The sequence below is a fragment of the Lactuca sativa genome, chromosome 5, assembly GCF_002870075.4.
Source record: "Lactuca sativa cultivar Salinas chromosome 5, Lsat_Salinas_v11, whole genome shotgun sequence".
Taxonomy (NCBI): domain Eukaryota; kingdom Viridiplantae; phylum Streptophyta; class Magnoliopsida; order Asterales; family Asteraceae; genus Lactuca; species Lactuca sativa.
Window position 1 is genome coordinate 71,805,513 of NC_056627.2, and position 15,408 is coordinate 71,820,920.

General features: G+C 33.2%; 2 protein-coding genes across 2 annotated transcripts; both read right to left on the reverse strand.

Annotated features, from left to right (window-relative positions):
* Positions 1-6,987: 6,987 nt before the first annotated feature.
* Positions 6,988-8,246, reverse strand: LOC111898396 (ras-related protein RABH1e). Its single transcript, XM_023894319.1, has 6 exons — positions 8,223-8,246; positions 7,871-7,941; positions 7,650-7,738; positions 7,415-7,526; positions 7,245-7,335; positions 6,988-7,128 (listed from the first exon to the last, which is right to left on the reverse strand). Exons 1-6 carry the CDS (start codon positions 8,244-8,246, stop codon positions 6,988-6,990), a joined length of 528 nt encoding a protein of 175 aa, XP_023750087.1.
* Positions 8,247-10,937: 2,691 nt separating this feature from the next.
* On the reverse strand, positions 10,938-13,465 carry LOC111898395 (probable L-type lectin-domain containing receptor kinase S.7). Its single transcript, XM_023894318.1, has 3 exons — positions 13,051-13,465; positions 11,938-12,669; positions 10,938-11,788 (listed from the first exon to the last, which is right to left on the reverse strand). The coding sequence occupies exons 1-3, from the start codon at positions 13,463-13,465 to the stop codon at positions 10,938-10,940; spliced, it is 1,998 nt and encodes a 665-aa protein (XP_023750086.1).
* Between the last annotated feature and the right edge of the window lie 1,943 nt (positions 13,466-15,408).

Here is a 15,408-nt window from a genome sequence, read left to right on the forward strand (position 1 = left end):
TTTCATCTTGCGCTGTGTTCCTCATGATTGATTAGTTTTTGTTAGAAAATGTCATTTGGTTTCCTTTCCTGTACTTATTTCTCAATTTTTTTGGTTCTGTGAGAATTGAAAGGCCATGTATTCTGATCAACATAATGTGCACATTATTTGTTTGTTAAAATGTATAAACCAAATTTTAAGCTTTAGTAGACCACTTAACGTATCGCATCAGCCATGATACATTTTAAGCTTTAGTGCACATTATATGTTGTGGCATTTATAAATTTTTATAAACTTTTACAATTGTAGTTGTACATTGAAGAATTTGACAAATTTCAGCTACTTGTGCCTTTTTCTTAACTTTATTGTTTACTGGACATATTATTGCATTAAGGGTCTTATCTGTTCTAATTATGCTTTTCTTTTTGCAGATTAAGGCACTGAAAGAGGATGTTGTGAAGCTATTTGAAAATTTAGATAAATATGGTTAGTGCATGAATTATATTCTAACATGGGAGATATCATTATTTTTATACATGCTTCCTGTTTTTATACAATTTTGTAGATAGTGGGGCCAATTTCTTTGATGATCAATATCAAGGTCCTGTTTCAGCCACCTCATCAGTTGTTCGTGGGCTGACAACTTTCGCTTCCGCTTCCGGAAGTTTTAATATATGACACAATCTTATTATGTTTCTAGACACCACTTGTATTTCCTATGCTCATAATTTTAAATTTTATAATTCTTTTTATTTGATATTTGCAGATACTAGGGACAAGATATTGGGTTTGGCAAGATTTTTTCTTGGGATTGGAATCCCTGGCAATAGCAAGGATTTATATCACCAAATTGATGCTTTAGATTGCTTAGATCAAAAAAGGCAAGTGAATAACATTCTCTCTTAAGTCTTAACACATTTATTCTTGAATCTATTAACATTTTTGTTTTTTATTTTTCGTTTAGGGAATTAGTTCCTCTCATTTTATCACTTCCAGCTAGTGTCCTTTCATTTACTAGCCAAGACAAACTTAAGGTGTGTTGATTCATTTGGTGACCTATTTCATTACATTTCATGTTCCAATTTTCCCATCACAAGGGGGTTCTGGTCCATCTTCAAATCGTTACAATTCTGCTAAGGAGATTGATCACCTTGAGCTTTCTGATATTCATGCAGTCATGAGATTTTTTTTAAAGTGTTTAAAGCTGATTGTTGGTGTATGTGAACAGACTTGTGCAGGTGTTGTTGTGCTTACTGACCTTGTATTTTGGTGCCTATTACTCCCGTTTCAGTCTGGCGATGGCTTCCAACTTACCCTGGTTAGCATTTGTCCCTTGCCCCTTTTCTTTCATTGGGATTTGGGAATACAATACCAACCTCTCACACTCTTCAAAAAAGATTAAAATCTCCTCCTTTTTCCTTTTGTTTCCTGGAAATAATTGTCATTCTCTTTTTATTGTTTGCTAGCTCATAACAAATATATATGTACATTATGATTCATTCGGAACTGTTGTTGTTGGCATTCTAAATCTGAGTTAGTTTGGCTATAAATAAATCTTTGTTGTGATTGTAGTTGATTGGTTGCATGCACTCCCTGAATGCTGTTTTTCTCCTCCTGGATTCTGCTCTCAACATCCTAGTAAGTGATCGGACCGCATTCACCAATTGGTTATTCATTATATTAATGATCCTAATAAGTGTCGAGCTGATGCCATTATCTCACTATTTGTCTTTTTCTTGTGCCCCTTGTAGCAATTTACTTGGCACGGATTAACATACTTTGTCTTGTGGAGCTCAGCTTATATAATTTTCTAGTGGGTTATGCATGCCTGCTGCTTTACATGGTGATTTCCACTTACTAGAACCCACTTCTTTTGTCATTTATCAATTATTTACTATAAAATTTCTTAGGATTGAAGTTTGAGAGGCTATTGCAGGTGGCCTTATCCCTTCCTGGAAATTGCTACTCCATGGGCTCCCATGTGGTATGTTGCATTGCATCCAATGAAATATATATATATATATATATATATATATATATATATATATATATATATATATTTCTGTCGGGGGTAGAGACGACTTTTCACATCCTGCAGGTACTTTGGCATCACTTTAGTTCACCTTCCATGTTACAGACTATATGTTTGGCTTGTGAAAGTGAAAGCATCGATGCTATAAAAAATGTTTCCGCAAGCATTTATAGTCCAACGTGTGGTTTTTGTTTACAATCTACTAAGGAGAAAGATCACACAACTCGATGATGCAAAAGGGGTAATCCTGGGAATCTCAAGACAGGTAGATTTATGGTTAGGTACAATCTTGATGAATAAAGGTGCCCGAGTGAATACAAAAAGACGGGTCAGACCCGTACCCGGTGTCGATATTAGTAATGTTTTCTTTTTCTAAACGGAGCTCTGTTTAGTGGGATTACATTCTCCAATCATGGCAGGGGTGGTACCAATAAAGAGATCATTGAGTGAGGGATCAATAGAAATGGTCTGGACAGAATGACTTAATAGTGGTAAGCCTGGTGAGCAAAAACTTGCTTCTTTTACTAGGGTATCATCAACAGTTCAGGCAAGTCAACTTTGTCCTTTTTTGTAAAATTTAATATGATTATATCAATTATTTATGAAATTTAAAAAGAAAAAAGACAAAAAAAAGTATCCAAGTTGTTGACTTTTTTGTTTTATGTAGGCTTAATTTGGTGCTAATGCTATGATTGATGATTGGGAAGAAAATTTGGCTATGATTACTGCTAAGAAGACCAAAGATGTTGAACGGCTGCTTATTCATCTCGGAGATTGTTTATGGAAGGAAACAAGTAATGTAAGTTCCATAATTCCATTAAGTAATAAAAAAATAAAAAATAAAAAAGAATATTCATGTTTGGTTATGAGGTTGTGAATGTGGACAGATGACAAGTAGTTTACATCATTTTTAAGATGATGGACTCGAGTAATTGGTCATCCGGTAAGCCTAATTAGATGTGATCAAGAGATTGACAATATATCACTTACCTATTGTGAATGTGGTGCAACTGCTCTATTATATTATACACTTTGACATCAACAATTCAGAAACTTTAGGTAAATGTCCCATTGGATATTTAACTTTTGGAATAAGCGGTTTGTTTAACAAATAGGGTATCATGTAACATGATGTCAATTTCACCATGATTTGAGGCTTAATTTGATTAATGTAATGATAAATCTGATTTACAGGGGAATTTACATGTTAGTACTGTATATGGAGGTGAAGAAAGTGTGCAACTTACATGGCCTAAAATAGTTTCTGAGCATAAATGTCTTGGCTTTGTTGACTCTTTGTTGATTTGTGTATTAATCAGGATTTCTCACCATTCTAGTAAATTGGAGTTTGTGCCATCAACTTGCAGGCTTAATTCTATTTTCATTTTTTTATTGTTTGCTGCAAGTATCTCAAACCTTTATAAAAATGGTTAGATCCTAACAGGTCTTTTTCTCCTAAAGAGTACAAATGCAGATTTGGAACGCATGACCCTTTATATCATATCAGGTTAATCTATTTTCTCCTAAAATTAAGTTTTTATCAATTGAAACTAATGATTTGCTGTTTAGCTTGTTAATGAAATCTATTTTATTAAATTGAGTTTTGTTTATGTCATGGTCATGACAGATTTGGAACACATGACCCTTTATACACTTGTCTTCCGCTTGCTTATAGCCTTACACCATAAGACAAAGTGCTGGAGTTTAAGTAAGTGCAAACTTGTTCTGGAGTGATTTTAGGAGACATTTTTGGAGATTTTGTTGTCACACATACTGAAGATGAGATCCTTTAAGCTTCCATTGTTGCTTTAACTGCATTTTTCATGTCTTTTTTCTATAATTTAATTATTGATAAAGTTACCTTGATTTGATATTTGCATTTTAAATTTGCTAACATAATTACGCCTCTGTTACAGCTATACTTACTCTTCATTTAGTGATTTTCTTTCACTTTTTCTGGTTTATTATATCATTTAATAGATACTTATTCAGGTATATCTTTTTACGAATCCTATCTGGCTCGTGAAAACACAATTACAACTTCAAACTCCTCAAAACACTCACACATATACTGGCTTAGCTGGTATGCTTCCATTCCTTCTGTTAATAACTAAAAAGACGAAATTACCCTTAGTCCTCTACCTCACCATGTGTTGTTTGATCGAAATAACCTCGTTTACATCATCGTAAGATTCATGAACTTGTACCCTTATGGCGTTATCTAATTCTAATTGTTTTGATGTGGATTAGGCAAGGAACATATACCAGTGTCCATAGAGCTCTGTGATTAGAAGCCAAGCCAAGTGTGGGAAAATACTTAATGAGCAGAATAGCCTCTTTGAAAGTTTGCTTCTTTGAATTATAAGGTGCATTTTTTTTATCTAATTAAATACAATGACAAGTACTACTGAATTTCCTATAGAATATAAGGTCATGCCCTGAGTTAAACTACTTACAAAAAACGATAAAATGGGTGTAAAAGCTTTAATAAAAAGTACTAGCAAAGATTTGTGCTCTGTCTTATGCTTTTGATTGAAGAGAAAACTGGAAGTATGCTGGTCCTTTTTAATAATATAAGATATCTTTATATCCGGAAGTAATGGGTTTAAAAAAGGTTTAATCTAGAATCGTAATATTACAAAATTTTTTAGGTAATCATTTTGAAAAACACATCCACACTCCTGCTTAAAAAGACAACAGGTATTAAACTTTTTTTTTTGATGACTAATAAAATTTCTTCATTTTCCTCAGATGCACACCTGCTACTTGTTGACTTGCCAGTCCTAAAATCTTTGACCAACAGGTAGTTACAAAAGTTGCCTTTTGTTATCTATTAATTCTAGTGCATTATTTATTTATTTTTTTTGCTTTCCTTGATCAATAAACATTTAATCGTTGTTGAAAGTCATTGGTATATGTATAGGTATAGAAGCATGATTGTCTGTCCTGATTATATTTGGTGTTATTTATGTTTATCTTTGTACATAATATAATTTGTTTAATGACTAATAAAATTTAACAGAGGCAAAGTAATGAATAAATCTTATTTACAAAATGATCCAAAGAATCATTTTAGTGTTGTATTGTATTGCATGTTAAGTTACCGATTTCCCATGTGCAGGTTCTGACAGCTCTAGCAACCTCCTTCCATGCCGTATAGCCTCTCAAAGTTCCTGCATTCAGGTTATTCTTTTAGAAAGGAAATTTTCAAAGGAGAATTTAGTCATGGGTTTCTTTTAATGTTGTACTTGTTTTGTTTTCTATAATAAATATTATGCAATATTAGCAATGTGTTACATTTACTTACTATTGGAATGATTATTTGTATTTTACATACTAGTACAATGAATTATCTTTATTGTTTATGGTATTTTATTTTTTATTATGAGACTTTTAATGTGTTATTTAATTTGAAAATTAGTAAATCTATCAAAAATATATAATTTTAAAAACATTTAAAATTATGACACGCAAAAATGTGTGTCATCTTCATTTATGACATGGTCTTTCTTGAAAAGGGATTTCTTGATACGCATTGGATGTCATTAACACGCGCGTCGTAAGGTTACGACACGCGAATGCATGTCGTCTTCCTTTATGACAGGGCCTTCCTTGATACGCATTGCGTGTCGTAAACGCGCGTCGTAATTGCGCGTCGTAAATGAGCGTCGTAAATGCGCGTCGTGTATAGATGACGCGCAAAAGCGCGTCGTCTCTCTTTATGACAGGGCCTTCCTTGACGCGCATTTGCGCGTCGTCTGAACCTTTTACAATGCGCAATGAGCGTCGTAAAAGGCTGTTTTTCTAGTAGTGCATTACAAAAAAAAAATACCAATTAGTGACCAAAACAAAATGGTCACTAACAGTAGAACGATTCGTCACAAAATGATTTAGTGACAAAAATTCAAGTCGTCACTATAGGTCCGTCACAAAACCGAATTTTTGACCATAATTGAATATGGTCACTAAATAGTGAACAAAATATACTTGTCACTAAATCCATGACGACCTGTTTCGTCACTAAATATTGTCACTAATCAAAGAAAGTCGTCATTGCTATATTCAATTAGTGACCACTTATAGTGACCACAAAAAAGTCACCAGTTTTCTTTACCATATTAATGACTATAGTGACCAAAAAGTGGTCACTAAATATTTACTGTTTACAGATCAAAAAAGGTGGTCATTAATCAGGAAAACACAAGAAAAGTCGATACTGAGTATGTTGATGTAATTGCTATAAATTAAAAAGTACTTAATTATTTCAGTGATAATGTTTAAATAAAATTACAATAACTGAATCCAATACAATCCAATCTAACCTCATATTAGCTTCCAATAAATGTGGTTCCATGATCTTGAAACTTGCTCATATTTTTTTTACAAAACATTACTAGAACTGGTGTATTTCATGACTACTATGCTAACATAAGGGACTATTGAGCACATAGCAGCTACAACCTGTATATATGATATCTCCATTCAACTTAATTAAAACTAATTACCCATGGTGGAAGGTACACATCCTTTATTTAAATATTATAATAGGAATTGGAAGTTGATCGATTCTCCTTACATCCTTGTATTTAACCTAAAAGTTCATGAGCTAAATGCATTAAAAACATGTTTCACTGTGTAAAAAACAAACTAACCTCGGGTGTAGAAACAACATCATTTTCAAATGGTACCATCAACACAAACTAGCGACCCCATCAGCATCACTGTGTAAAAGATTAAGATTGATTCATATTTTGTAAACATGGTATGATTATGAAGCTAAGTTTTATAAGTGATATGAAGAAAATATCACACACCTAGAATCATTTTGAAATATATTTCCAAGACAAAGACTAAAATTGTAAAAAAAAAATGCATTTGTGAAAAAATCACTTGCTTTTATACTGTTTAAATACCTATAGAAGATGCATATTGATAAAGCATTACTCAAATGAAAATTGTGAAAAAAAATTGTCTTTCTAACATGCACACCCTCTACCTTGGTCTGAATGAGAAGCATTACCAGAAGACTTCAAATTGACATCAACCATATCTTCTTGTTTTATGGATGACATTGTATCCATTCCTGGTAAAGCAGCAGCAATCTTCCGGAATAAGGGCTACACAATAAGACCAAAAGTCAGACATACATTTTCCTCTTTCTGCATTAAGTAAAAAATAAACACCATACATATAAAGAAAGGGATGGAGAAAGAGAAAGGGATTTTAATTAAACAATAATGTTGAATCCAGCTTTTGCACTTGTTTCTATAAACATAACTCCAAATTCACGAGCTTTGCCATCTCCTTCTTCAATTGAAACTTGCCTACATAGTAATAATAATAATAAATCAACAAACAGGACACACAAAATAAAAATAAGATGATTAATTAAATCTGATTTACCTTTTGTCAACAAGATCTATTTTGTTGCCAACAAAGATTATGATGACATCAGTGCGTCGTTCAGTACGTACTTCTTCTATCCATTTTGTAGTGTTCAAGAATGATTGTCGATCTGAATATATATATATATATATATATATATATATATATATATATATATATATATATATATATATATGCAAAACATAAAACAAAAAATGGACAATTTTTTTTCTTTTAAAAAGAAATTACTCACTAGCAACGTCATAGACAATGACTGCAATTGATGAATCTCGTATATAACTTGGAATTAGACTCCTAAATCTCTCCTGTCCAGCAGTATCCCTGAAATGTTAACACCAAAATCCACATCAACTACTTTTGTATTTATTAATCCAGTAATCTCTTTCTATATAATATTATATATTCTTTTTGACTTAATAAAGAAAACCATAAGTAACAAACAAGAAAACTTACCGAAGCTGTAATCGAACTGTTCTATCTTCAAGGTACATTGTTTTTGACAAGAAATCAATACCAATGGTAGCCTGTAGTTTACAATTATATCCAATAAACTATGTGATTTTACTTTATTTAATACCACTATAAAACAGAAAGATTATAAAGTTAAACATGATAGAAAACCACTCAGGCATGACTGGAAAAGATTATGAAATAGCTTCTCTTTATGTATGCAATTGTGAATTTGTATATCATTAGTCCTTTTACTGATGATTAATATGATATACATATATGCAAAAGGATAAATGGTAGAATGAGAAACACAATTAGTTAGGGCTTTCACAAAAAAAATATAGATAGGATATACCAAAAGCAACTGACATAAAAACATTTTTGTTCTTGTATATTAGATGTATGTAATATACATCAACATAGACTTGTATGTATGTGTATATATACATTAAAATCAGGATTAAAGAGATTGCTTTAAAGTTTCTTTTGTTTTCCATCAATGTGTGATCATCAAATGTAACATAATTCTGCTATCTTCACTCAAATACTCAAATAAATTTTACCCATCAGACATGAGAAATGTATGAACGTATTATTCTAATAAGTTTTCTGAAAAAAGATTTTTTTCATCATTAGTCAAATGCCTAAAATAACCTACATCGAAAATATAGAGAAAATCAAAAAAAAAAATGTCTATTAAATCAACACAATTTCCAGAATTCGGAAGACAAATAACAGAACATCACAAAAAATTCCAACATTCCTCAGAGACACACAACAAAAAATCGATCATAAAACCTCAAAACTAAACAGCGGGAACAAACACCACAACATCCCTCAATTGGAAACGTACAATAACTTAAAAGAAAAATTGACTCCTTTCATAAGTGATTACGTATTTCTATGTGTTTTTTATTGGGTGTGTTCATACGTGCTTGTGTAAGTGCGTGATTGTGAATAGGAATTAGAATGGAGTCGAGAGCTTGAAAAGTAGGTAGAGGAGGATGTTGTCCCTAAGCAATCAATGATGAAGAAGAGAAGAGAGATTGAGGAAAGGATAACATTACCTTTCGACCTTTAGTAACGATGAACACAACATCAAATGCAAGGAATTAAGCTCCAATTGAGGTTTCTTGAGCCCTAATCGCACCTTAATCAAGTTTTGGGGAAGTGATTACCTAATTGAAGTTTCAATTGCGAAAACTAGGGCTTCAAACTTTAGAGCGCGGTACTGAAGTGAACGAAGGAGAGAGAGGTGATCTTCAATGTGGTAGTAGCGCCGACGGAAGACGGAATGCGAGGTTACGATGGTGGCGGTGGTTGATGCAGATTATGAACAAAGGAAAGCGAGAGGATGTATGCGTAGCGTAGATATGTAATTAATGGAGATGATAACCACATTTTGCGTTTATTTTATTAGAATTTAACCCTCAACTTATCATACTTATGTTGTCACCCCTTCATCTTTTAATCTTTTCCACTAAGACCCTTGTTGGGATTGTTATTACTCCAAACCCCTTTATACCAAATTATGAAATTACCCTAACATCAAATAGGTAAAAATCACTATTGCAATTTTTTAATCAGTTATTGGTTATTTTTTTTTTCAACTCATAAAATATATAAATAGCTAGTGACTACTATGTTTGGTCACTAAGTTTAATTCGGTGACCACTATTTTTGGTCACTCCGTCTCCAATTCAGTGACCATTATTTTTGGTCACTAAGTCTCTAATGCTACAATTTTTCATCATTAACCCTCCAACCCAGGGACCATTATTTGTTGTCACTAAGCCTCCAATATAATGACCACTCTGTTTGGTAACTAATACTTGCTATGACGTACGCACGTAATTATTTAAACTTTATTCTACATTTTAGTGACGGGTGAGTGACGACCATCATGATAGTGGTCACTAAATTTGTAGTATTACCAAAATTTAGTGACGACTAAATATATGGTGACTAAATGATGTTATCAGTGACCAAATTTTAGGTCGTCACTAAAAATTGGTCACTAAAAGAGACTTTTCTTGTAGTGCTAGCTATAATAACACTCTTATCATCAACATACTTACAGTTTTTTACCCTTAACAGCAGTATACTTATTTTTATTTTTTTTGCAATATGTATCAAATAAAGTATATATTTCATATTATATTTTGCAGATTTTACGAATTTAACCTTGTATCTATAGCTCCTAGAGCGCATGATCTTTGTTGACACTCCTAAGTTTTATTAATCAATAACTCTATAACCAATATTTATTATTTTGTAGATGACATGAGGGTTTATACATTTTATTGATGTATATTTCTCTCAAATTTATATCTAATGTTTGAAATTCAAATTTCTACTTATTTTAGTTTTAAAAAAAACTATTTTAATTCTAAAATATCGCATCAAACCAAAAAAAAAAGTGTTCTTTCCATTGTACACTGAGTTCCAACGTTCACATAAAACTCATTTGTTAAACTCATTTGTAACGTGTAAATTTTTTTCCTCCATCACTGTACTATATTTCGATTCAATGTATCAAAAAAAAAACTTTTTGCTTTAAACTCCTGACCATTTAAACCCACGACAATGACACGGATGACATGCATCTAGTTTAGATGTAAGACATGTTTTTTAATATTAATTAACTCTTAAACTTTATTTATATATAAATAAGTTTCTTATAACATATGTAAATTTCTTAATCGTTTTTAAAACGTTAATCGACTTATCATATTATTAACGATTTTTTACTTATACTAATAGGGGCCAATTTAATTTTTTCTCACAGACATCAAAATCCACCGGACTCCCTCGTTAATCCGACTTCCAAATATATACATTTGTATGGCACTTAAACCCTCAATTATTTTGTTATGGGTTCATTTTCATTACACTATATATCTAACCCTCAATTATTTTGGTAGGGGCCAAAACTACTTTTTTAGATTAATGATATATATTGGTCTTATATACAAAATTATTATGATTTTAAAAAGTCGTAACATCTAAAAGAATTACGCTTTAATAATGAATATTAAAATGTTAATCTTTACATGACGTTTTACATAATTCATTCATCTGAACACGATGCATTTCTAGTAATCGTCATCTCTTCCGGAAAAGATTGCATTGATCCACCACTATCTGCAACACCGGTAGAATTTGTTGTCGATGAACTAAAAGACAAACTAACAACCATTGGCCTGGAAAGTGGCACGCTCATTAACGGCTCTTCAGGGTTCATAAACACTTGAACAACTTTCCTCATAGTTGGCCGGAACTTAGACCCCGGATGCAAACAAGCAAGTCCGACCATCAAAGTCCTCCTCACTTCATCGGAGTTGTATTTTCCGGCAAGTGTCCGATCAACACAGTTCAAAATCTCACCCTTTTCATACAATTCCCATACATAATCAACAAGACTGTTCTCATCCATCATCCATTGTGATCTTTTCCCACACACAACTTCAATCACAACCATCCCAAAGCTATAGACATCAGACTCCGGTGTAGCCCTACCAGTGTATGTTACCTCCGGTGCAAGGTACCCAATTGTCCCTGCAACCATTGTCATAACCGATGTGTCGCTACGAACCAATCTAGCAAGCCCAAAATCCCCTAAATAAGCATTAAATTCGGAATCTAACATCACATTGTTCGGTTTTACATCACGATGAACCACAGGGTTTCCACATTCTTCATGAAGGTAGACTAGTACTGATGCAAGACCCATCAAAATCTTGTATCGTTGTTCCCAATCCAAGAATGTTTTCCCAATGTACTTATCAAGGCTACCATTGGGCATATAAGTGTAAACAAGGAGGAGTTGACCATGATCGTGACACCATCCTTCTAGTGATAGCAAGTTCTTATGCTTTAGTCGCCCAATTGTGCATATCTCGGCCAAATACTCCTTCTCACCTAATAATTCATGTATTTGGTTATTTAATCAATTAAACTACATAAGTAATGTTTAGTAGTAATTAATTTACCTAGTTTTTTTAAAGTATAATCTATTGGGACAACATGGTAATGATTTAAATAATATTATGTTGCCAAAACAAATTAACCTTGAGTTGATGTCGCGGAAACTTTCTTAACGGCTATTGTTTTAGTAGGATCGGATAATTGACCTTTGTACACGCTTCCAAAACCACCTATCCCTAATAAGTTGCTTTTACTGAAGTTTTTTGTTGCCTTTGAAAGTGTTCTATATTTGAACACATTGGGAGCATTTGCTGCATTTTGCGACAGATTTTCAATTTCCATGTGTCTTTGTTTCCTCTCTTTGTTCTTCCTAAAAGCTCTGACAGCAAACGGAATCATACCCGCTGTCAAAATCAAAAGCCCAAATAGAACAGGAAGAACAATCACCAACAGGATCTCCCTTTTACATAGTCCCATAGCTGTTTTTAGTGATTTTTCAGGCAGTTCGGATGATGTGAAATTCCAGTTAACGACACGATGTGATTCTTGTGCACCACCGGTTGCACCTGTGAATCCGATATACACTTGCTTTGGAACAGTTCTTTTCATAATGATGCGTTGGGTGATAAAATCAACAAAGGGCTCTCCGGTGTATGCTACTTGAATTTGTAATATTTTCTCCCAACCATCGTATTTAATTTGAACCATGATGTCTCTTCCACTCTTTAGATCAATTCCGGTTTTTTCAAGACTTTTTACGACAACTGGGTCCTGTATGCTAACAGTGTCAATAGCTATGTGATTCCCATCTGGGTCGCTGACATATTCGTTTTGATACGTGTCTAACTCTACCGCAAGTTGGCGAAGTGCTCCACCTGAAATGTTGTTCTCTCGGTTATCACTAATCGTATGTTTGATACATTGATAAAAATTAGAAAAGATTTATACCATACGTCACCAATAATATGTTCCATAATTTGAAAGAATACGTTCATGATTTTAATTTGAACATGTCATATAGAAAATATGTAACGTACATGTTATGGTTTGTATTCATTAAAAAAGGAAGTGTTACTTATCGATGTTGAGTCCTAGATTTTCTATCTATAAGTTAAACTCCTTGTCTACCCGACATGTGACAGTTTGAGACGTAGCCTCGGTGAGATTAAATCTAGATTTTCTCTCTAAAATAACACTTAAAAGGTTGGACATTGTCTAGCTAATGTGGGACACATTAACAAAAACTTTGGAATTACACTCACGTTTTGTTGAAGGAGCAAGGATCCCGAGATAAGATCCGTAGCTTTGTGAAGGAGAAGGTTGGTTGTCTTGAGCAATTACAAAAGCCATTCCGTCACCAGACAAAGCAGAATCGGGATCAACAACAATCTTGATGGTGAAAGTAGTGGAGAAGCTTGCAGGCCACGCAATCACAGGAGTCTTGTACAAAACACGTCCGATCAAATTAGCTGATGATTTGTTTACATTCGCATGTTGATTGTCTTTGGGTTGAGTAATAACCAAACTCCCGTTTATTGAACTAACTGAACCCATACAGATAAAATCACCATCAGGATCACAACTATTTGAATCAAAAGAAGCGAAGGAGAAATTGATATCACAAGATCCAGGGTTCGGGAGAACAAGTAGAATGAGCACAAGGAGTAACATGATCGTGATTCAAGAGCACCGGACGATAAATAATAACTAAGGAAAGGACTGGATCGTATGTACTATATAGTAAGATTGTCTTTTATATGTACTTCTATTTATTTTATTTTTTGTATCAGTTTTGCTGTTGTTTTAGTTAATGACAAGTTCATATATATACCGCATATTTATTCAAATACTTCTCAGTGTTTTTTGCAGTTTATTTCATGACAAAAATGAGATTCTTAAGATTGTTGGAGATAAGTTCCAGGTTCTTGACAAACGCATCTAATGGAATTTGTTAAAAAAAAAGGTATAATTAAGATGGAGACCGAATGATTAACATTTTCCAATAACATCAGAGATGCGTTGCTCAAGCCTAGGAATATATTATTGTCTTACATTCTTGCAACGTTTCTCCAAAATTTGGTATATCCGCCGGAGAGTGTATCCTTAGTGTAAATTACACTAATAGTCCCTACGGTTTGGTGAAATATGCATATTTGGTCTTAACTTATTTTTTTAATTTGGTCATTCCTCTTATTTAGTTATGTTTCATGTTTAGTCCCTAATCAATATAATAAGACCGATTTGTTCTTATTGCTTTTTTTAAGAGTAAATTATATGATTCGTCTCTCGTCTAAATGTCAAATTGAACGTTTAATCTCTATTATCAAAAATTAATTCGGATTGTTCCTCGCTTCTTTAAAACTTACACCTATCATCTCTATCGAACGTAGGCTGAAGAGAATTGTTATCGAGATTTACGAAATCAAAATATGATTTGAGTGATTGAAGAGTTAGAACACGAAGAGTAAAATATTAATCAGATCTTATATTGATAAAGACTGATTACACGGAATAAGCAGAAGGATATTTGAGTTGCAAAAAGTTATCCTCTACTTCTATCCTCAGTCTCTATTTACAGGGAACATGAGTGTACAAAAAATATACTAAGTCTAAACATTACACTTCGCACAAATATGACTTAGTAAACTAACATAAAGATGCGAAACTATACAAACACAATATTCGACTTTTACAATTTTACTTCTACAATCTCCCCCTTTGTAAACAGTCGAAGCTATTCAGTCCATAAGCTTTTGAACAGCAGAGTGAATTGTCTTTCGCACTTCTCCATACCAGGAAATCACCTTCTTGAGCTCCTTCTTGTCTCCTTCATTGTTCTTCTTGCAATTGTTCATACGAACAATAAAGTGCGTATATTGCGAAGAAGTATATCTTTCCACCTCTGACACTTTAAACAAGAATTTCTTGGGCTTCCCCTTCGTATCTCTTCCTGAAAACACCATGCCGAAAGGTTTCAAGCATATTTCCCCAACAACATATTTTGATAATGCTGATTGAGATAAAGTTTCATCCCAAGGAACATTCACTTCTCTTCCCACTACAGTCACCAATTCTTCATCAGTAAGAGCCAAACAGTCGAAGTAATTGTCGATGTATGTCTTAACATGTGCGAAGCCTATCTTGAACACTTCAGTCTCAGAGCCTTTGAGCTTATTCTCTTCCATATGCTTCAAAATCAGAGCCACTTGAATCAAATCGTTACAGTTCATCAGAGGAAAATCAGCTACAATGAAGTCATATTGCTTGTTGTCTGCTCGAGTAACAAAGTAACGAAAATTTTGAAGCATGTCTTCAAACATCGCATCTTTCTTGATTGTTAGCACCTTTTTTATCTTCATTAAAGACCAAACTTCATCCGGATTCTTCCCCAATACAGCATGAAATCTGATTTTCATGTGTATATAATCATCAGGATTATCAAATTTCTCGCTTATCTTGTACTGAGCAGTAATGAAGAGCATTTCATTGATTGGAAAATCTAGCTGACAATTGTCTGAATTCGCAATATCATAACTTCTCTTTGGCTTCTTCTCGAATTCATACATTTCCCTCCCCACAACTTTTGACTCTATGGTTTCGTAGGAGTACAGCTT